At 32.6% G+C, this 17,643-nt stretch overlaps 1 protein-coding gene across 5 annotated transcripts in view; it reads right to left on the bottom strand.

Annotated features, from left to right (window-relative positions):
- Window positions 1-17,643, bottom strand: part of LOC306856765 (spectrin beta chain, non-erythrocytic 1) — a 95,316-nt gene that overhangs the window by 39,733 nt on the left and 37,940 nt on the right. For 3 of the 5 annotated variants that reach the window (XM_079396205.1, XM_079396204.1, XM_079396206.1), the window contains exon 3: window positions 1,654-1,805. In XM_079396205.1, the coding sequence (XP_079252331.1) occupies window positions 1,654-1,805 (152 nt within the window). Of the gene's footprint in view, window positions 1-1,653; window positions 1,806-13,902; window positions 14,442-17,643 lie in introns of those variants that run through there. The other 2 variants (XM_079396208.1, XM_079396207.1) reach the window with 1 other exon arrangement.

The following is a 17,643-nucleotide window of genomic DNA, read 5'->3' as shown; positions in this document are numbered from 1 at the left end:
GAATTCTTTTTTTAGAATACATCATTGTATTAAATTTATAAGAACCTATAATTTGCGAAATACCAGTATTAATCCCACTGGAATGAATGGAATTCAGTTAAACTCTTTTAATTAAATTAAATAATGTGTATTTTGAGGGTCTTCTAGCTTGTGCAAAGTTTTGTTCCCTTACTAAAAACTATGCATTTATTAATGCATCTCTTCTGGATCAAAACATATGTTATGCAGGACAGAAATACAAGCTTGTTGGTCAAATGTTTCGTGTATTCAGCATCTTATCAGTCACAACCCTGTTAAAATGATTTAACTGACGACCCAGAACTGTGCTTCAAACACAGAGGTCGTGACCTGCTCACACAGACGTTAGAGTTTAACTGTGGATCAGCTCTGAAGGACGAGACATCTGGAATGAAGGCCTGGAAACATACAATCTGTGACTTGCAGATGATATCAATTCTCACCACCAATATATCTGGATGCATCTGAAATTTGAGCTTAAATAAATAAACATATATTTATGTGTGCTATAATGTGTAGGAAAAAGTGTTTTATAAAGTAAGAACAAATAAATATTAAAAATGTATTAAATATATAAAATATAAATATTATATTGAAAATATTTTGACATTTGATATGTTTAAATAACTAATCTATCTGGATGTTTGTTTTTTTTACTTTTGAGTTTATTTGTAATTATCATTATTTGCCATTAGGATTTTCATTAGATTCTCAAACAAAGCTGAAATAAAATATAAATATTAGATTAAGAACTAATGAAAATGAGAACTAAATTAAGTAGTAAAATGAATAAAAGCTCAATTTTTTATAAATTATAGTTAAATAGAATAAAAAAACGAATTACTAATAATTACTAAAATTAAAACTGAAAACATAAAAACAAATATTCATAAATGCTATTACAGTATTTAAATAATCTTAAATTAACACTGGATATTAGCAAAACACACATACAAAGTTATATACTTTAATATTTTTTTGCTTTATGTAAATGACAAGGAGACAATACTAGTGCCCAAAATTAAAAATTGTAAGGGCAAAAAAAGCATGTAATTGTTTTTGTTAATTGTAACATATTCATAATTCAATTACATTACACTATTTGGCATTATAGAATTCAAACATTATTGTCACTTAATGGAGAATTACATTTACAATACAATTACATTTTTCTTTTTTAGAAAATATTTGTATTTTGTGAAATATGAGCTGGATATGTTCTTGACAGCTTCATCCTTCTAAACGCTCTCACTCATTATCTTTATGTTTATTGGTTTTGATCGGATCGCAGATTCCACGCGGTTTCCATCTGTGTTTCTGTAAGCAGATGATAAGAATAATGCACTCCTAAGGCTGGAGTTTTAACAGCCTATTTTCTCCAAAGTCTGCGCTTGCTGGACAGGAAAGAGCAGTTTCAGGCAATTAGATGACGCACGTGCTTAATCGCCTGAGTGAAAGCAAAAGCACTGGGATCGTGAAACCAGACACTGTTATCTGAGTGACGGATTTGACTCGGCACAAGCGTCAGAGACCAAGAATGACAGCATAATAACACACGACCAAATATGGGCACTGATGTTTATGCTAATTCCACTGGCCCAGCCCCCTGCCGATGACATCATCAGTCAAACTCACCAGTCTCTCTCCGGACAGAACCTCCAGCAGCTTGATGAGCATCCGTCCGTCCCGCAGGTCCATGTAGAGATCGGTGATCCGACAGGACACGCGCGCCAGGTGTGAGTTCACCCATTTAGTGAAGGTCTTCTTCTGCACCGCCTCTCGCTCGTCTGCAGGACGACAGTAAAGACGCTTAAAGCCATGAAATTAACTCTTAATAACTGTGGGAAAATCACTCCTGACACACGACCTGGAGTTCATTGCAGCAACGGCAATATTATAAACTACAACAATGATCAAAAGTAAATTAATAGTATCATTTTTATACTATTTTTATAATAATAAAAATAATAAAATCTCACATTTAATTTAATACAGTAATAATTATATATTACAATAATAATAATTCACTTATCCTATCTAAAAATCATTTATTAAATAAAAATAATTTTAATAAAGTTAATAAGAATTTAAATAATGATTTAAATAAAATACTATTTTATTATTTTTATAATAGCAATAAAATTATCTAAAATTTGATTACAATTTTGTATTTAATTTTAACAAAATAGCAATAATTTAAATAAAATATTTTTAAATACTTCTACAATGATGGATAACAATAATAATAATACACGTATCTAAGATTCATTTTAACTCATTTAAATTCAAAACTATTTAATATAAAAATATAATTTTAATAGCAATAATATAAGATTTGTAATATATTAAAATAATAAGAGGAATACACTTATCTAAAATGCATTTCGATTTGAATACAAAGGATTTAATATAAAAACTATTTAAATGATAATTTATATAAAACTATTCTCAAATCAATAATGCAAAAATAATAATAATTTCCAATGATTTTCATAAACAATTTTTAATCATTTTCCAGGTAATATAGTTATTCAACTGTACGCTATTTATGGTTACCAATCAATGAAACAAAAAAAATAAAAAAAATAATAATCCTCAGAATCATGAATTGCCATAAAAGTAATAAATTGTTTGCCGACAGATTTCACAGCTGAACTATGTTGTACTGTATAGGTGCTATATTTAGACTGGGATGAACTAGATCTTCTAGAAAGAAATGAGGCTGTTGTAATGATCCACAAACATTGCAACATTTCCCCCCAAATACTAATGATTGTTATTCTATGAAGAATCAAATGAGTTTAAAATGGTCTGTGTGAAGCGTGTCGCAACCTCAAACCGTGTCCTTCTCCCTGCCAAGTCCTCTTTTGGCCTTTTAAACCATAATTCATGTGCGAGCAGATGATTTCCCACCAATCAAGCGCAGCGAACAATGCGAGGCAGTTTATTTATGCCCCGCCCACGGGTGAGCAGTTCAAATGCAGCTATTTATGTATAATCCTCCCAATTTTCCTGTTATTGCATTCCTGGTCTTCACGCAGACGTAAGCGTCTGATTCAATTGTCGTGGCGAGACAACGGCGCTTTTTCCTGGTCGACCCCTGCGCATTAAAGACGACAGGATGAGCGAGGGTCCGTCTGAGAGCGGACCGCTGGACAGAACATGAGGGAGGAGGAGGAAGGACAAGAATGAGGCGAGAGAGAATGGAGGGAGAGTTCGTGTGTGACAGCCTGACCCCAAACACAACAAACAGAGGAAGAGCAACATCTGCCCATCAAGCAGGACAGAGGCCAAACACATCCACAGCTGGGACCGTTTAAAGACCTGCGTCTGACCCTAGCTGAATCTCACACAAACATTTCAAATAAAATATAATGAAACTGATTAAAAAAAAGATAATTAAATTAATTGAAATGAATAAATTGTTTAGAACACTAAAATGAAATAAAATAAATACATATATAACAAAATTGTATAATGAAATTGATTTTAAAAAATTTTAATTAATAATTTGTTTAGGACCATTAAGAATTTTTGCCCTGTGACTTTATTTTCATGATAATTAAACACTTTCCACCCCCCCCGCTGATGATTACTGTGATGTCATTTGAATAATGAATAATTATGAATTTGAGTCATAATATTGTAATTTTTTACCAGGGTGAATGTGCTTGCCTTATGAAAATAATAAAAACAATGCAAAACATGTCAGGCTGTAAAACAAAACAAAAACATTTTGTAAAATGAAAATAAATTAGAATGAAATCAATCTATTTTTTTGTAGGATGATTGAAAATATTTGCATTGTGAAATTGTTTTCATGTAAATTAAGAACTTTCTCACTCACAGCTGCTCATTACTGTAATATCATTTTAATTTTGAGCTTTTGTATTTGAATAATTCTCAATATTGTCATTTTTACTGGTGAATGGGCTTATATATATATATATATATATATATGTGTGTATTTTTATGTGTAAAAATGTATATCGATTAACCGCGAGCCGTTTGAAAATTGATTCATATATGTGACGATTCAAATAATGCTATCAATAATAAAAGGACACATTTAATTTATAATTTGTCTTAAATCTCATTTTATAAAAAAAAAAAAAAATTGGGAATCGAATGAATGGTGAGTTGAGTGAATCATTACATCCCTATTTTATATACATATAGTATATTACAAAATAAAATAAGTACATTTTGCATAGTGAAAATACTTTTTTTAGGAGTATTAAGAATGTTTGCACTATAATGTTATTTTTTAATGACAATTAAGTGATTTTTCTCTCCCAGATGCAAAAATGTAATATTACTTTAGAGCTTTTATTTTTGAATAATTCTCAAAGGAATAATTGCCAATACTGTGATTCTTACCGGGGTAAATGTGCTTAAATTTGAAATAATGACAATAACGTAAAACATGTTGGGTGCTAAAATATACCTCATTTTCTTCATGCAAAACATTTCTCATTCCTTTCTTCAGATCTGAGGGTGAAATATGACCAGACCATGTTCTCTGGAGAGAATCGTCATGCTGGACTGTGTCATTTCTCCTCACAAAGCTCCTGTCTGATGTTCTGAAGCTCATGCGGTGAGTGTATATGTATGAGTGCATTACAGACAATCAGAAACACACTTGAACAGCATTGATTTTTCCAAAGGCGACAGAACGGCTATGAAAGCAAATCATACATCGAACCATCGTCTCAAACACACTCCTATACATAAACACAGAAAAGTGCTGAGCAGATGTCTGAGGGATTTCTTCCTTCTGCTATATGGTCCACATGTTAAACAAAGAAAGACCTCAAATGAGATCTCATTAATATCTCAATTGCTTTTCACAGACAGCAAACTGAGATGTTTCTCTCTAAACGCTTTCTGGATGACTAGTGATTTATTTGCATCTGTAAAAACATCTGAGACAAAGATACCTGAATGAAATATAACGGAGCCATTCATTAAATCTTCTGAACTGTTAAAGATCGAACTCCAAATAACACACTTTTCCTCTGGGTTCAGATACACATGCTGATCATATTTATAAACTCCATCCAAACCACAATATTTCAGAATGCATGTTTTTCCTGGACAGGGAAATATGGACAGGGACATATTTCAACACAGTCAGCAGGAAAAACAGATCACTTTTGTTCCTTTCTCTGCTTGAACATCTGATTTGAATATATTTTGTATATTGGAAATGCATTTTAATTTAAATAAAATGTGTTATTTTTTAGAACTCGTAAATAAAATACAAATATTTTATAGAATGAAAATGCATTTTTAATATTAATTATATATATTTTTTGAATGTTTGCATTGCGACAAAATTAGTAAAAAAAAAAAAAAAAAAATGTGTATAATGATAATGCATTTTAATATAATAAATCATTTAAAAATGAATGCTATATAATTACTCTGCTGCTAATATAAAATAAAATATTAAATAAAACAAAAATATTTTGTATAACAAATATGCATTTTTAATTAATTTTTTAGGACCATTAAGAATGTTTGCATTGTGACAAAATAATTAAAATCAAATACAAATCTAAATGCATTTTAATTAATTATTCAAAAGTTGCTGACAAAATTGCGATTTCTTTGTTTGATCGTCTGATTTGAAGATCTGAGCATCTCAAGATATTCAACTAAGTGTTCAAATGTCTAGGAGAAACAATCAAGATGTTAAAAAGATCACTTTCTTTCTCTTTCAAATGACCTGGTTATGACCTGTGTCTGACTTTACAAGCTCCCTTTACGCATTGTGAGCCGATATCATCGCAACCAATGTCACCGAACGCTACCTATTAGCCGACCTGTGGATCCTCCCAGAGGACTGTGGGTAGGGCAAACGATGGCAGCAGTGCTCCTCCCCTCGGCTTGGCAGAAACCGCGGGGAAGGCTGCAGGAATGCAGCAGCATCTGGACTTAGCATTGGGTAAACATGACCCGCAGTCCCAAACACTGGGCAGAGCGGCTAAATCTGGTTTTAAATTCATCAAACGCCTGTTTATGCACTCTTAAAGACCGGGTAGCTTCAATATAAATGGCTATGTAATACTGTGCTGAAAATGAAATACAATTTATATAATAAAAATGATCAAATAAATAATAAAATGACTAAATACATTTTTATGACCATTAAAATTTTTGGATTGTGAAATTGTTTTGATGATAATTAAGAACCCTTTGCAGGCGCCTATTACTGTATTCCATTTTACTTTTATTTTTAAATAATTCTCAAAACTGTCATTTTTACTGAGGTTAATTGTTATAAAAAATAATGTAAAATAATGAAAACAATGCAAATATGCTAGGTCCTGACTATGCTTTCATAAAATAAAATAAAAAAAAAATGTCTTGTTATGGATTATCAATATTGTAATTTATACTATTTATGTGCTATAAATACCTAGTAGCTTGAATATAATTGGCTACTCTATATAATACTCCGCTGCAAATTAAATAAAAAAAATATTTTGTATAAAATAAACAAGTTTTAATTAAATAAATTAGAAGTCAAATAATGTTTAGGACGAATGTGTTTAACTGTTATGTAAAATAATGAAAAAAATTATAAAATATACACTATTTTAAAAAATTAAACCAAAACCATTTTGCATAACAAAAATTAAAAATTTTCGTTAAATATAATTTATACATTTTTATGACCATAAAGCATTTTTGCATTTTGACATTATTTTCATGATAATTAAGCACATTTTTACTGTTATGTAATTTTTTTAAATTTCTCAAATGGTGATTCTCAACATTGTCATTTATTGTAAATGTATTTATTAATTATTATAAATTCTTCAGCCATAGCTCATCTAACAGTGTTTATACCCTCTTAAATACCTGCTAGCTTGAATATAAATGGCAGTTTAATACTCCGCTGCCAATAACACTTAGAAGGAGAGTCCGTACTAGTGTCCTTAGTTAAATGAACCGTAAAATACGATTTAATACATTTTGAGGGCAATGGCAAAGTCAACTGAATGACAGCTGGCATTGAGAGTGAATTTGCATCCGGTTGGGCTGTTCAGATAAATCAATACTGCAGTCTGGATGGCTGACCGGGTCAGGAGGTCACATTAGTCACTAGCATTGTGACGGCATACACATATAAGGATTCCCATAACAAGAACATTGGAAACCCTGTGTAGGTTGAATTCTCCTTCGCAGTCACCTGCTAGAAATATAAGCCCCACCGTGATGTTACTGAATAGAAAATGAGTCCCTGAGATGTTCTTAAGCAGGTTGCACTTTCTGAACTGCAAAAGGCACTATTATATTCATCTAGGGGGTTTGAAAGGTCAAAACGTCCACCGAAAGCCTGTAAATTCTGCTCAGATTGATTAGAACAGTAATAGTGATGCTTGATTTGACAAATCAGGGCTGAAGGGTTGCGAGAGTTCAGGGATTGTTGATTTATTGGCGTTTCCTGCATCCTCAAAATCTTTGTTTGCTGACCTCAAAACAAACCCCACCCTGTCCTGCAACACGCAGATAGCATTGTCTGTGTTTGCAGAGGAAAAAAAATTGGAGCAAACTATCAAGAACAAACAGCAGATCTTGCAAAATCACACATTCAATGCATGAATTTGAGGAATTTACATGTACACTACCGATGCTTTTGATATTTTAATGTATTTCGCACACCAAGGCTGCATTTATTTGATCAAAAATACAGTAAAAAATTTGAAATATTATTACAAATTAAAATAACCATTTCCTATGTGAATATCTGTTAAACTGTACTATATTTCTGTGATGCGCAGCTGTATTTTCAGCATCATTACGCCAGTCTTCAGTGCCACATGATCTTCAGAAATTATTCTAATATACTGATTTACTGCTCAATAAATACATTTTTCATATTTAGTCAGGATTCTTGGATGAAAAAGCTACAAAGACAGCATTTATTTGAATTAGATATCCTTTGTATTATTGTCCTAGCTGAATAAATGTCTCAATTTGAAACTTTTGAACAGTATATCTATTTTTTAAGAAAAAGCTCCCATCTATATTCCTACACACGTTCATCCAACCCTGAAAGCACACAAAAGTAATTGTTATAAAATATGAATTGGACTGAGTACAGCAGTGTCTGAATGTGAATTCCAATGAAATGAAAAAGTTCAGACTTATACCATCACCTCTATTACTAAATCTCCTGAAAATGATGCTGGCTCTGGGATTCAGCGTTGCGCAACACGAGCAAAACATTTCAATACGGAAACGCGAGAAGGTCAAATGTGGGGTCAGAGATAAGCGAGATCAGCTTTTCATATGAAAGCTTTTCTACTCCGCAGCAGATGATAAAAGACATCCTGAAACACAAAACACCAATGAGAAACGCTGCCTTGGAAGGACCAAGAGAGGTAGTCCATGGGTGGCTTCCTCTTCCCGTCTGATTTATCTGCTTCCTGTGGCGTGAGCGTCAGCGGAAAGGAATTCCTAAGACTTCCTGAGCGCTGCGGAGTGGACAGGTCTCTGAGGTCACAGTATCGCGTTCAGCTCTGGCCTCAGCATGCGGCTCGAAAATAAACCTACAATTTCAACACTTCTGCTTAAAACCACAACACTGGGTCTATTTGAACAGAGGGCAAAAATAATAAAGATGTTGAAAGTTTCTAACATTTTAGAGCCAGTTTATGTGCGCGCTGATGAAAAACGCGTGGCGTAAAACAGAACTCATAAGGACAATGTTGTGATGTATTTTGGGGTGAACAGAATGTTGAGTGGGCGGGGCTTGATTTGATCTTTTGGGTTTTAATTGCAACATGGGTGAAATATTGTTTCAGGAGGAATTAAATTATATATGCATTACATTATAATATAAACTGTACATTAAATAAGATAAATAATTTAATAATAATTATTATTATTATATAATGTTTCTATTTTTCATTTTTTAAAATGTATACATTTCTTAATTGTATTTTAATTTTATGTAAAAAAATATAAAAATAAATCAATTATATATTACATTACTTACATTATATGAGAACAAATATATATTATTTTAATATAATTAATATAATATAAATTTTAAATAATATAATAGAAACATGTTAATAGAAAGAACATTAAATTATAAAAGATAAATCAACTATATATATATATATATATATATATATATATATATATATATATACACACACACACACACACATATATATATATATATATATATATATATATATGTATGTATGTATTTCATTTATTTACATAGATACTCATACAGTATATATACATTATATAAATAATAAATAATATAGTTCATATAAAATAATTGATATAATTTGTCCTTTTCTACATATGAAGAGTTCAGATGCAAAAGCCTCTAAGTGCTGTCTGAAATTTTCATCTAAAAGGAGCATTTTTATCAGGCTGATATGTTTAGGTTCAGTAATTTTACTCTGATGGCATAGAATAGGACCTATACATTGCCATTAGAGTAACATTACTGAACCTAAACATATCAGCCTGATAAAAATGCTCCTTTTAGATGAAAATTTCTTTTACATCTGAACTCTTCATATGTAGTTGATTACAGATAGAAAATATATATATTTTTTAATTTATGAATATATTTATATTAATACGATATAATGTAAATAATATATACACACACACGTTTGGTTTCTAGTTGCCTCAAAAGTCAACTTGTTGAGCCAGTACAACAGTACATTCACAGAAATGAGCACATGGCTCATCTCTCACATTTCTGCCGTTTAAACAAACAGAGCAGGAGGGAAGCGGATGCATGTTTATCATGCCTCAGTTTAAGCGATGACATTCCTGTTGTGGCAACCAGGAAAACTCACAGTTCCTCCAGTGTTACAGAGACACAATGATCAATGCAGGAACATCGCGTCTCACGAGGGAACAGAATCCAGATTCACTATCCATCACAATGCTGATGGCCAGAAATCACTCCAAATCAGACAATGACAAGTTTACATTCGGGTTAGGATGTTGCCTTAGAAGGGAGCTGCCTATAAAGCTCGCTAGGTTTTGGAACAGAGCCATTGATAAAGAATCAAATGAGGAATAAGACGGTTATTTGTGAAGTGATCACAGGTGTGAGATTCTGACATGAACTCAAACGGTTTCAGGTTGACTGGTTTAAACTCCACCCTTAGTTTCAAAGTGACATGAGATAGGACAAACAGATATGAGGATGTGCACTAGTGCATCACTCCAGATGTCCTGACACTCATACACCAACAAAACACTTGTGCAAAATTCATTTGTATTTGTGCTTATAACTAAGTGCTTTTTTAAACAACTGTTCTCAGAGTTTCACATCCATATAGTTTTAAAATAAAGTTATTTCTGGCTGTATAGGGGTGTTACGTTGCTATATGATTCTTTGGAGAAATAAAAAAAAGCATCTGTGCATGACTTTAATTTACAGCTGATGTCATTGATGCCACTTAATATTTATTCATGTGCCATATAGACATTTTTTTTACTATCCAATCAATTATCCAAGAAATATTTCACATTATTTTAATAAAATTATGCAAACTCTGTTTCATGTTGACATAAAAGTACCAGTAATACCATTTCCAGTTACTGAAATAAAATATAAATGAAAAACTTGAACATAAAGAATTAAATGTCATTTATATGGATTCAAATAAAGCTAAAATAAAATAAAACTAAATATGAATATTACCTGAAAAAAAATACACTTAAAAAACAAAAATCGGGACTAATACTATTAAAAAAATAATTTTCATTAACTGAAATAAAAATATAAAATAAAATAAAATATAAATATTACATGAAAAAAATTAAACTTAAAAATGAAAATGAGGACTAATAATATTAAATATAGTTTTTGTACATCGAAATAATAATAATAATAATAAAAAATAATATATATATATATATATATATATATATATATATATATATATATATATATATATATATATATAATTTTTTATTATTATTATTATTTCGATATATATATATGTGCATGTGTGTGTGTGAATATATTTATATATATTTAAATATATATATATATAGTATTAGTTTTATATATATATATATATATATATATATATATATATATATAAAATATAAAACTAATACTATTAATAATCTTTTTCATTAATTTAAATAGAGCTGAAATAAAATAAAAATAAATATTATACGGGAAATATGAATCATTTAAAAAATTATAATAAAAACAAAAGCACATAACAAAATTACTTCATCTAAAAACAAAAAAATAATAAAATTAAAAAACAGCTAATTCAAAATAAATACTATAATAGTATAGAAATAATACTAAAATACAGGCTATTTAATAAAATGTTCTTTGTGAAACTCTATTTCATGTTTTATGGTGTTGCACAATGACATTTAAGTGAACGTTGACTCTAGACTGTGATTCTGGGTGGTTTTGTGCATCTTTAACGCCCAGCTGAGTTGCCATCTCAACGCTTCCTTCATTGCTTCAGAGCTCTTGAATCCACTTCCTCTCACGCCGAGGGTGGTGACGCTTACAGCCCGTCTGAGAGCCTCCAGTCATCGACAGGCCATTGAGTGAATCAAGACCCGACGATTCGCATCCTCACACGGACCCGATCCACCCGGCCATTCAGAACCCAGCGTCTCGCTTTCGCCGGCCGCATCTCTGCCAACAGCCCAACAGAAGGTCATTGAGAAGTCAAGACTGAGAGACAGGCGGCTTGGCAGGAAGACACGCGCAGGACAATAGATCTGCTTCAGCACGCAAGCCTATGAGCAAAACAGCTTACAGTGCTGTCCATCGAGCCAAAAAAGCTCCAAGATCAGCTGGACGCACCCTTACCGTCACTAAACTATCTGTGGACCAGACGCTGCCAGGATCATGTGTTTAGACTATTGAAGTCCATCCACAATAGCACAAGCACAAATCCAAGAATCTGTCATTTATCTTGGCAAATCTCTAGCATCTAGGGGTTTGAAGAATGCTCTTGTGCAGTGAGCATTGGTTTTTAAGATGCATCATAAAACATGGCCGAATGTTTGCAACTTCTGATTTAATATCAAACCATCTCACCTGAGGAACAAGATGCTACATGTTAGTATGAACGCAAATGCAATCTACACTGCAAAAAGTGCAGTATTTCTGTCACAAATATCTAAACACTCTTTAGTCAAGACACGTTTACTTAAGAAGCAAAAAGACTGAAGATGTTAAGTCTTGTTTTCTGAAAAATCTATAAAAATTAGTGCTGTGAAATAATTAATCGCGATTAATCGCATCCGAAGTAAAAGTTTCTGTTTACATAATATATGCGTGTACTCTGTATATTTATGATGTATATATAAATACACACGATATATATAAATGTATAAATTTAAGAAAAATTGTTTATAGATTAAATATATTTATATATAATATGAATTATATAAATTTTCATTTTTTCATGCAAATATTTTCCAAATATATACTGTATGTGTGTATATTTATATATGCATAATAAATATACACCAAACCAAAACTTTTATTTTGGATGTAATTAATCGCGATTAATCGCTTGACAGCACTAATAAAAATGAAGTTAGTTCATGCTTAAAACAAGATGAAATCTACTTAATTCAAAGGGAAAGCAAGATATTTTTAGACCCTATTGACTGATATTTTATATATTTTTTAAGTCATAAAGTCATTTAATTTTGATGCATTTTTCAGACTTAAAATCTTATTTTTTTCTTCTAAAGAAAGACAAGTAAATGTATTTTGATTTACGAATTTTTCAATTTTGTAATGAAAAACGAGACAGAAAAATCTGAATTAAGAAACTGACTTTATACAGTGTAAACGTGAAATATTGAAGTCTTTTTACCGTGCGCATGATAAAGTTTAAAGTATTTAAAATACGAAGGGAGGTGACAGCAATACGGTTTATCTCAAAGCGACCACATTAAGTTATTTACAAGCCTGAGCTCACTGAAGCTGAATCACTCAAATCCGTCATATCACAGGTAAAAGGTCACGTTTCGTCACTAAACTACCTAAAGGAAAGGCAGGGTAAAAGTTAATAATTAGCCACACACAAACTCATTTTTGGGATAAAAGTGTCTGCTAAATGCATGAATGTAATGTAAACAGACTCCTAAGTTACAAAAGATGAATTTGCAGCTGAATTTCTGCAAATTAATTTCTGTTGAAGCCCATCTCTCATCCCATCTCCCCAGCATTACTGACCTCAAACTGGGCTGTGATTCATTAACAACTGGTTATTAACTGTTATCTGAGTTGCTCATTAAATAGTTGTTTCATATTAATCATTCTAGTGCGATCTCATCATGCACATGTGACTCTTCAAATGCATGCTTGGGTTATGAGACATGATATGTAAATGCTTGAACTGCCACTCAAACACAACAGCAGAGCTCTGGGGAAACATCTGCACTACAGTAACGGCAAACGAGAGCAATGGCGTAAACGTGTGAAATCGCTGAGTGTGTGAAGTGCCAAATGCCTAGCGCACATCTATTGATCGACCAGATCTGATCTAAAACGCAATTTCTTGACTGTAAAACCAGTTTGGTGAATGCAATGTCAGTGTTCTGCACGGTCCATAACCGTCATGCATGGAACAAAGGATGGATGTCAAAGCTTTCAAAATCAGTGTTCCAAAGGAAGGTTTTTGTAGAAGAACCATTTTTGGTTCTCCAAAGAATCCTTTAAGTTTCATGGACGTTAAAGGTTCTTCACGGAACCATAGACACCAATAAAGCCTTTATTTGTAAGCGTGTATATCTCGCAAATCGCAGCTGCTGAGCTGTAGGAAACCCATGAATCTCCATCCTAACGGTGCTGTAAACAATGCATCCACACCTCAGGACGCATCTTACCTTGCAGCTGCTTGAAACGCCCCTCGAGCTGGTTGTAGTTGAAGGGCATTTGTGTGGGGAAGCTGGGCTCCTGGTAGAAGCCCTCGGGGCCCCCGGACGCCCACTCCAAATCCATGATCCTTGACCGAGAGGGAAACTATTTCCAGATTCCTTGCACCCTCCCAGGAAACCACGGAATGGGAAGGAACGACGGCGGGAAAGAAAACCAACAGCTCCTTCTCGCGATGGGAGTTATCCAAAAAGCCAAAGGTTTTCGTCCCAGCCTGATGTTCTCAACTGGTCTGTTTTAGAGGAGACAAGCATGCTGCTGTCTCTCTGATTGTTCGTCTTCCCACTCTGTCCATTCAAAAGCAGCGTCTCCCCCCAACCTCAAGCACACAGACGCCCCTCCTCCTGTCATACAAGGGAGGGGAGGCCTTCTAGCTCGAGACCCGCTCTGAATCTGCAGGAGTCAATGGAAGGGTTTCTGCGAGACACCTTTAACGGAGCAGAAGAGGAGGGCAAAGGGGTTGTAATTTCATCAGCGGCCCAGCCAGTGTGTTTGCAGATGATGTCACCACCTCATTACAATGAAAGAAGAGGAGGAGACGGAGCAAACCAAGTCTCCGGAGAAGATCGGGGGTGGAGGTTGAGCAGGAAGTCGGCCCATTTCCATGCATTGTTTTTTAGGTCATGCAATAGAAGCAAAGTTGCATAAGAAACACGAAACGGCCTTCTTGGAATGTCGGACTAAATGCACCCTGCCTAAAATCCCGTTTGCAACCCCTAAAGCTTATTTGTGCTCCCCTCCTCCCCCTGTTTTTTTTTCCCCTGCCGTCCATCTGTTTGCAAGGTGAGGAGACGTTCTGCCATGAATGCAGACTTTGAACTACTTCACAGAGTTTGGCTATTGAATTGCACTCGGCTGCAAAACAAATATCTGCTAATTCCCACTCAGGAATCTCACACGGCTGTGTCAGGAGTAGTAAACATCCAGCAGATCCAACTCAAACTTTCCTGACAGCAAACAGCCCCCTTCTGCTTATCTTTCCGTGTCTTAAACATGATAAAAAGCAGGATTACTCCAAGCCCCGCAAAGGTGAATTAAAAGCCACACTGGATATTTACAGGCATTTAAGGAGTGTTTTATGAGAGTACAGCGCAGATATGAAACGCTGCATGAGATGCAGTAAATCAAGCAGTAAAATGCTGGTTTGTTTTCTGTCAGCAACAGATTTGCTGGCAAAACTAAAGCATTTGTTCTTGCTTACTGCAGCAACGGGTTTATATTCTAATATTCTGATCTGATTCCAATTAGTTTTTTAACATTTTAGAATAAAAACAAATAACAGGCTTTCACACTGCATTTTAATTTAAATTTAATTAGAATTGAAATGTTTTTAAATTTAGTAACTTGGTTATGTGCTTTGGAGACTTTTTCTTAATTTTTATTTATAATATATTGATTTTTTTTTTTTTCAATTTTACTTTTAGAAATAAATGTAAATTGTTGCTAGAAACCAAAACCACTTTTTATACACTTTCTTCTGCAGTATATTAATTTTAGCAATTTTATGTGTTTTATTCGTTTTTCTTCATATTTGTGTTTAGCTTTTATTTATTTTTATTTCAGTAATTTTAGTAGTTCAATTTAATTTTAAATTACGCTGAAGTAGTTGAGTAATTTTGTTACGTGTTTCTGTCATTTTTTTTTATTAACTTTTAAATATTTTTAGCTTTCACTTAATCATATTTTATTTCAGGCAACATTTATAATTTTCCATTAATTAGATTTTTTTCAAGTTGAATTTTTTCATTTTATTTTATTTCAGATTATTTTTCCAAACATTTTTTATAGGTTTAGTCTTAGTTCTGGTTAACAACAACAATAGTAACATAAATATTTTGTTACAATATTCAGATGTATTGGCTACTGTTACTGCTCTCCACCAAGAAACAACCCACCACACCCTAACAACCACATAGAACACCTTAGCAACCACCCAGAACACCCTAGCAACCATCTAGAACACCTGCCTAATACCAAGAATGTAGCGTCTTGTTTTCTCTCTTTTAAGAGCAAGACACACAAGACCGCATCCTCAAGGAACCATGAGATGAGCTATAATGTGACCAAATGTGTCCCATGATCCTGTATTTCCAAAATAAACAAATGTTTAATTCTTCCTCAGTGCGTCTAGCGTGGGATTGAGGCCTGAGGCTGGTTTGGTTGATCTGGGCCTGCAGTGAGAGGGCTGTTTGTGCAGAAACACAGTCAGTGGTGTCATTGTGAAGTCACAAGACGTCCACGTGTCCATCAGTGCTCTTAATTCACCTCCGTCTGCACTTCTGTTCTCTGTCACAAGTGAATCTGAGCTGAAATCATCCCTCGCGCTGTGATAAACGGCCCACAGATCTGGGCTCTCCTCCCCTCACTGCTGCAGAGAGACGAGGGAGGAGATGCTTCCTGGAAGACGTTTAGTCATTCTCTGCAGAGGAGCGTTTCGACTCAAACGTACAGCCACAGCTGAGAGAATAATCTGAAGATAAAGGGATTAATATTTCAGCAAATGATGGGAAAACAGAGCCATGAAGGAAGGAGTAGCCATAAAGAATCAACAAAATAAAGGGAAATTTAAATATATAAAATTATGATATTATAAATTATACTTTTTAACGATAAAAGCTAATGTAAATTTTTTTTACACTTTCTGAACACATTGTGATGTTGAAAAGCAGAGAAAAATTATTTATACATTTTAAAAATGTATAAAATGTATTGAATCCACCAGTAAGGCCTGAGTATACAATAATAAAAAATAAAATAAAAAAAAAACATGAAAATAAAAGTTAAAAGTGTATGTACCACAAAATTTTTACAATTTCTGAATAAATGATAAATATGTTTTACCAATAAAAGTTTTAGTAAAACTGTCATTTTTAACATTTTCTAAAGAAATAAAGGGATTTTTAAATAAATTTATAAAATGCAATAATAGTAAAATTATCAAATTAAAAAAAAAAGATTTTTAAAGATAAAGCTTATATATGTATATAATTCTTCTGAAGTAAATGTGATGTTGAAAAAGTGGGGAATTCATTATTGTTTTTAATAAATGTACAAAATGTAAAAATAATAAATGTATAAAATAATTAAAAAAATAACTGTTAAAGATAAGAGCATACGTATGTGTGTATATAGAGAGGTTATAAGATTACATTATTTTAAGATTATATTATTATATAATGTATAATATAATGGTAAATAGGTTTTAAAACTTTGTAAAACTGTAATATTGGTTTTTACATTTTTTGACGAAAATGTGGTAATGAAATAAAAGGGAACAAATTATTGATAAATTGTACAAATGTATAAAATATAATTGTAAAATGATAAAATTATAAAAAAATATATATATTATTTTATTTTAAAATATAAGCGTATATGTAAAACTAAATTTCTACCATTTCTTAAATCTAAATGTGATGCTTGCCTGCAAAAGACGTCACCATAATGCTAGAGTGTTGTAGGTCATTCAAGTCAAAATCTTTAGATATGGCTCAAATGTTTATGGATTTATGGATATAATGGTCAAATCACTTATTCTTATCAAACAGCATTAAACAGAGCTTCTGAAATGATCTAGTCTAGTAGGTCTAGTCTTGTTACTCCAAATCAAACCTATAAGAGGAACGCTGTTACACCAGTGGATTACCAGTGGATTCATATCATATGGCTTTTTGGCTTTTTTTCCTAATCAA

Source organism: Barbus barbus, assembly GCF_936440315.1.
Source record: "Barbus barbus genome assembly, chromosome: 37".
Lineage (NCBI taxonomy): Eukaryota > Metazoa > Chordata > Actinopteri > Cypriniformes > Cyprinidae > Barbus > Barbus barbus.
The sequence above is the reverse complement of the archived record's forward strand: the minus strand, read 5'-3'. Positions and strand labels throughout refer to the sequence as shown.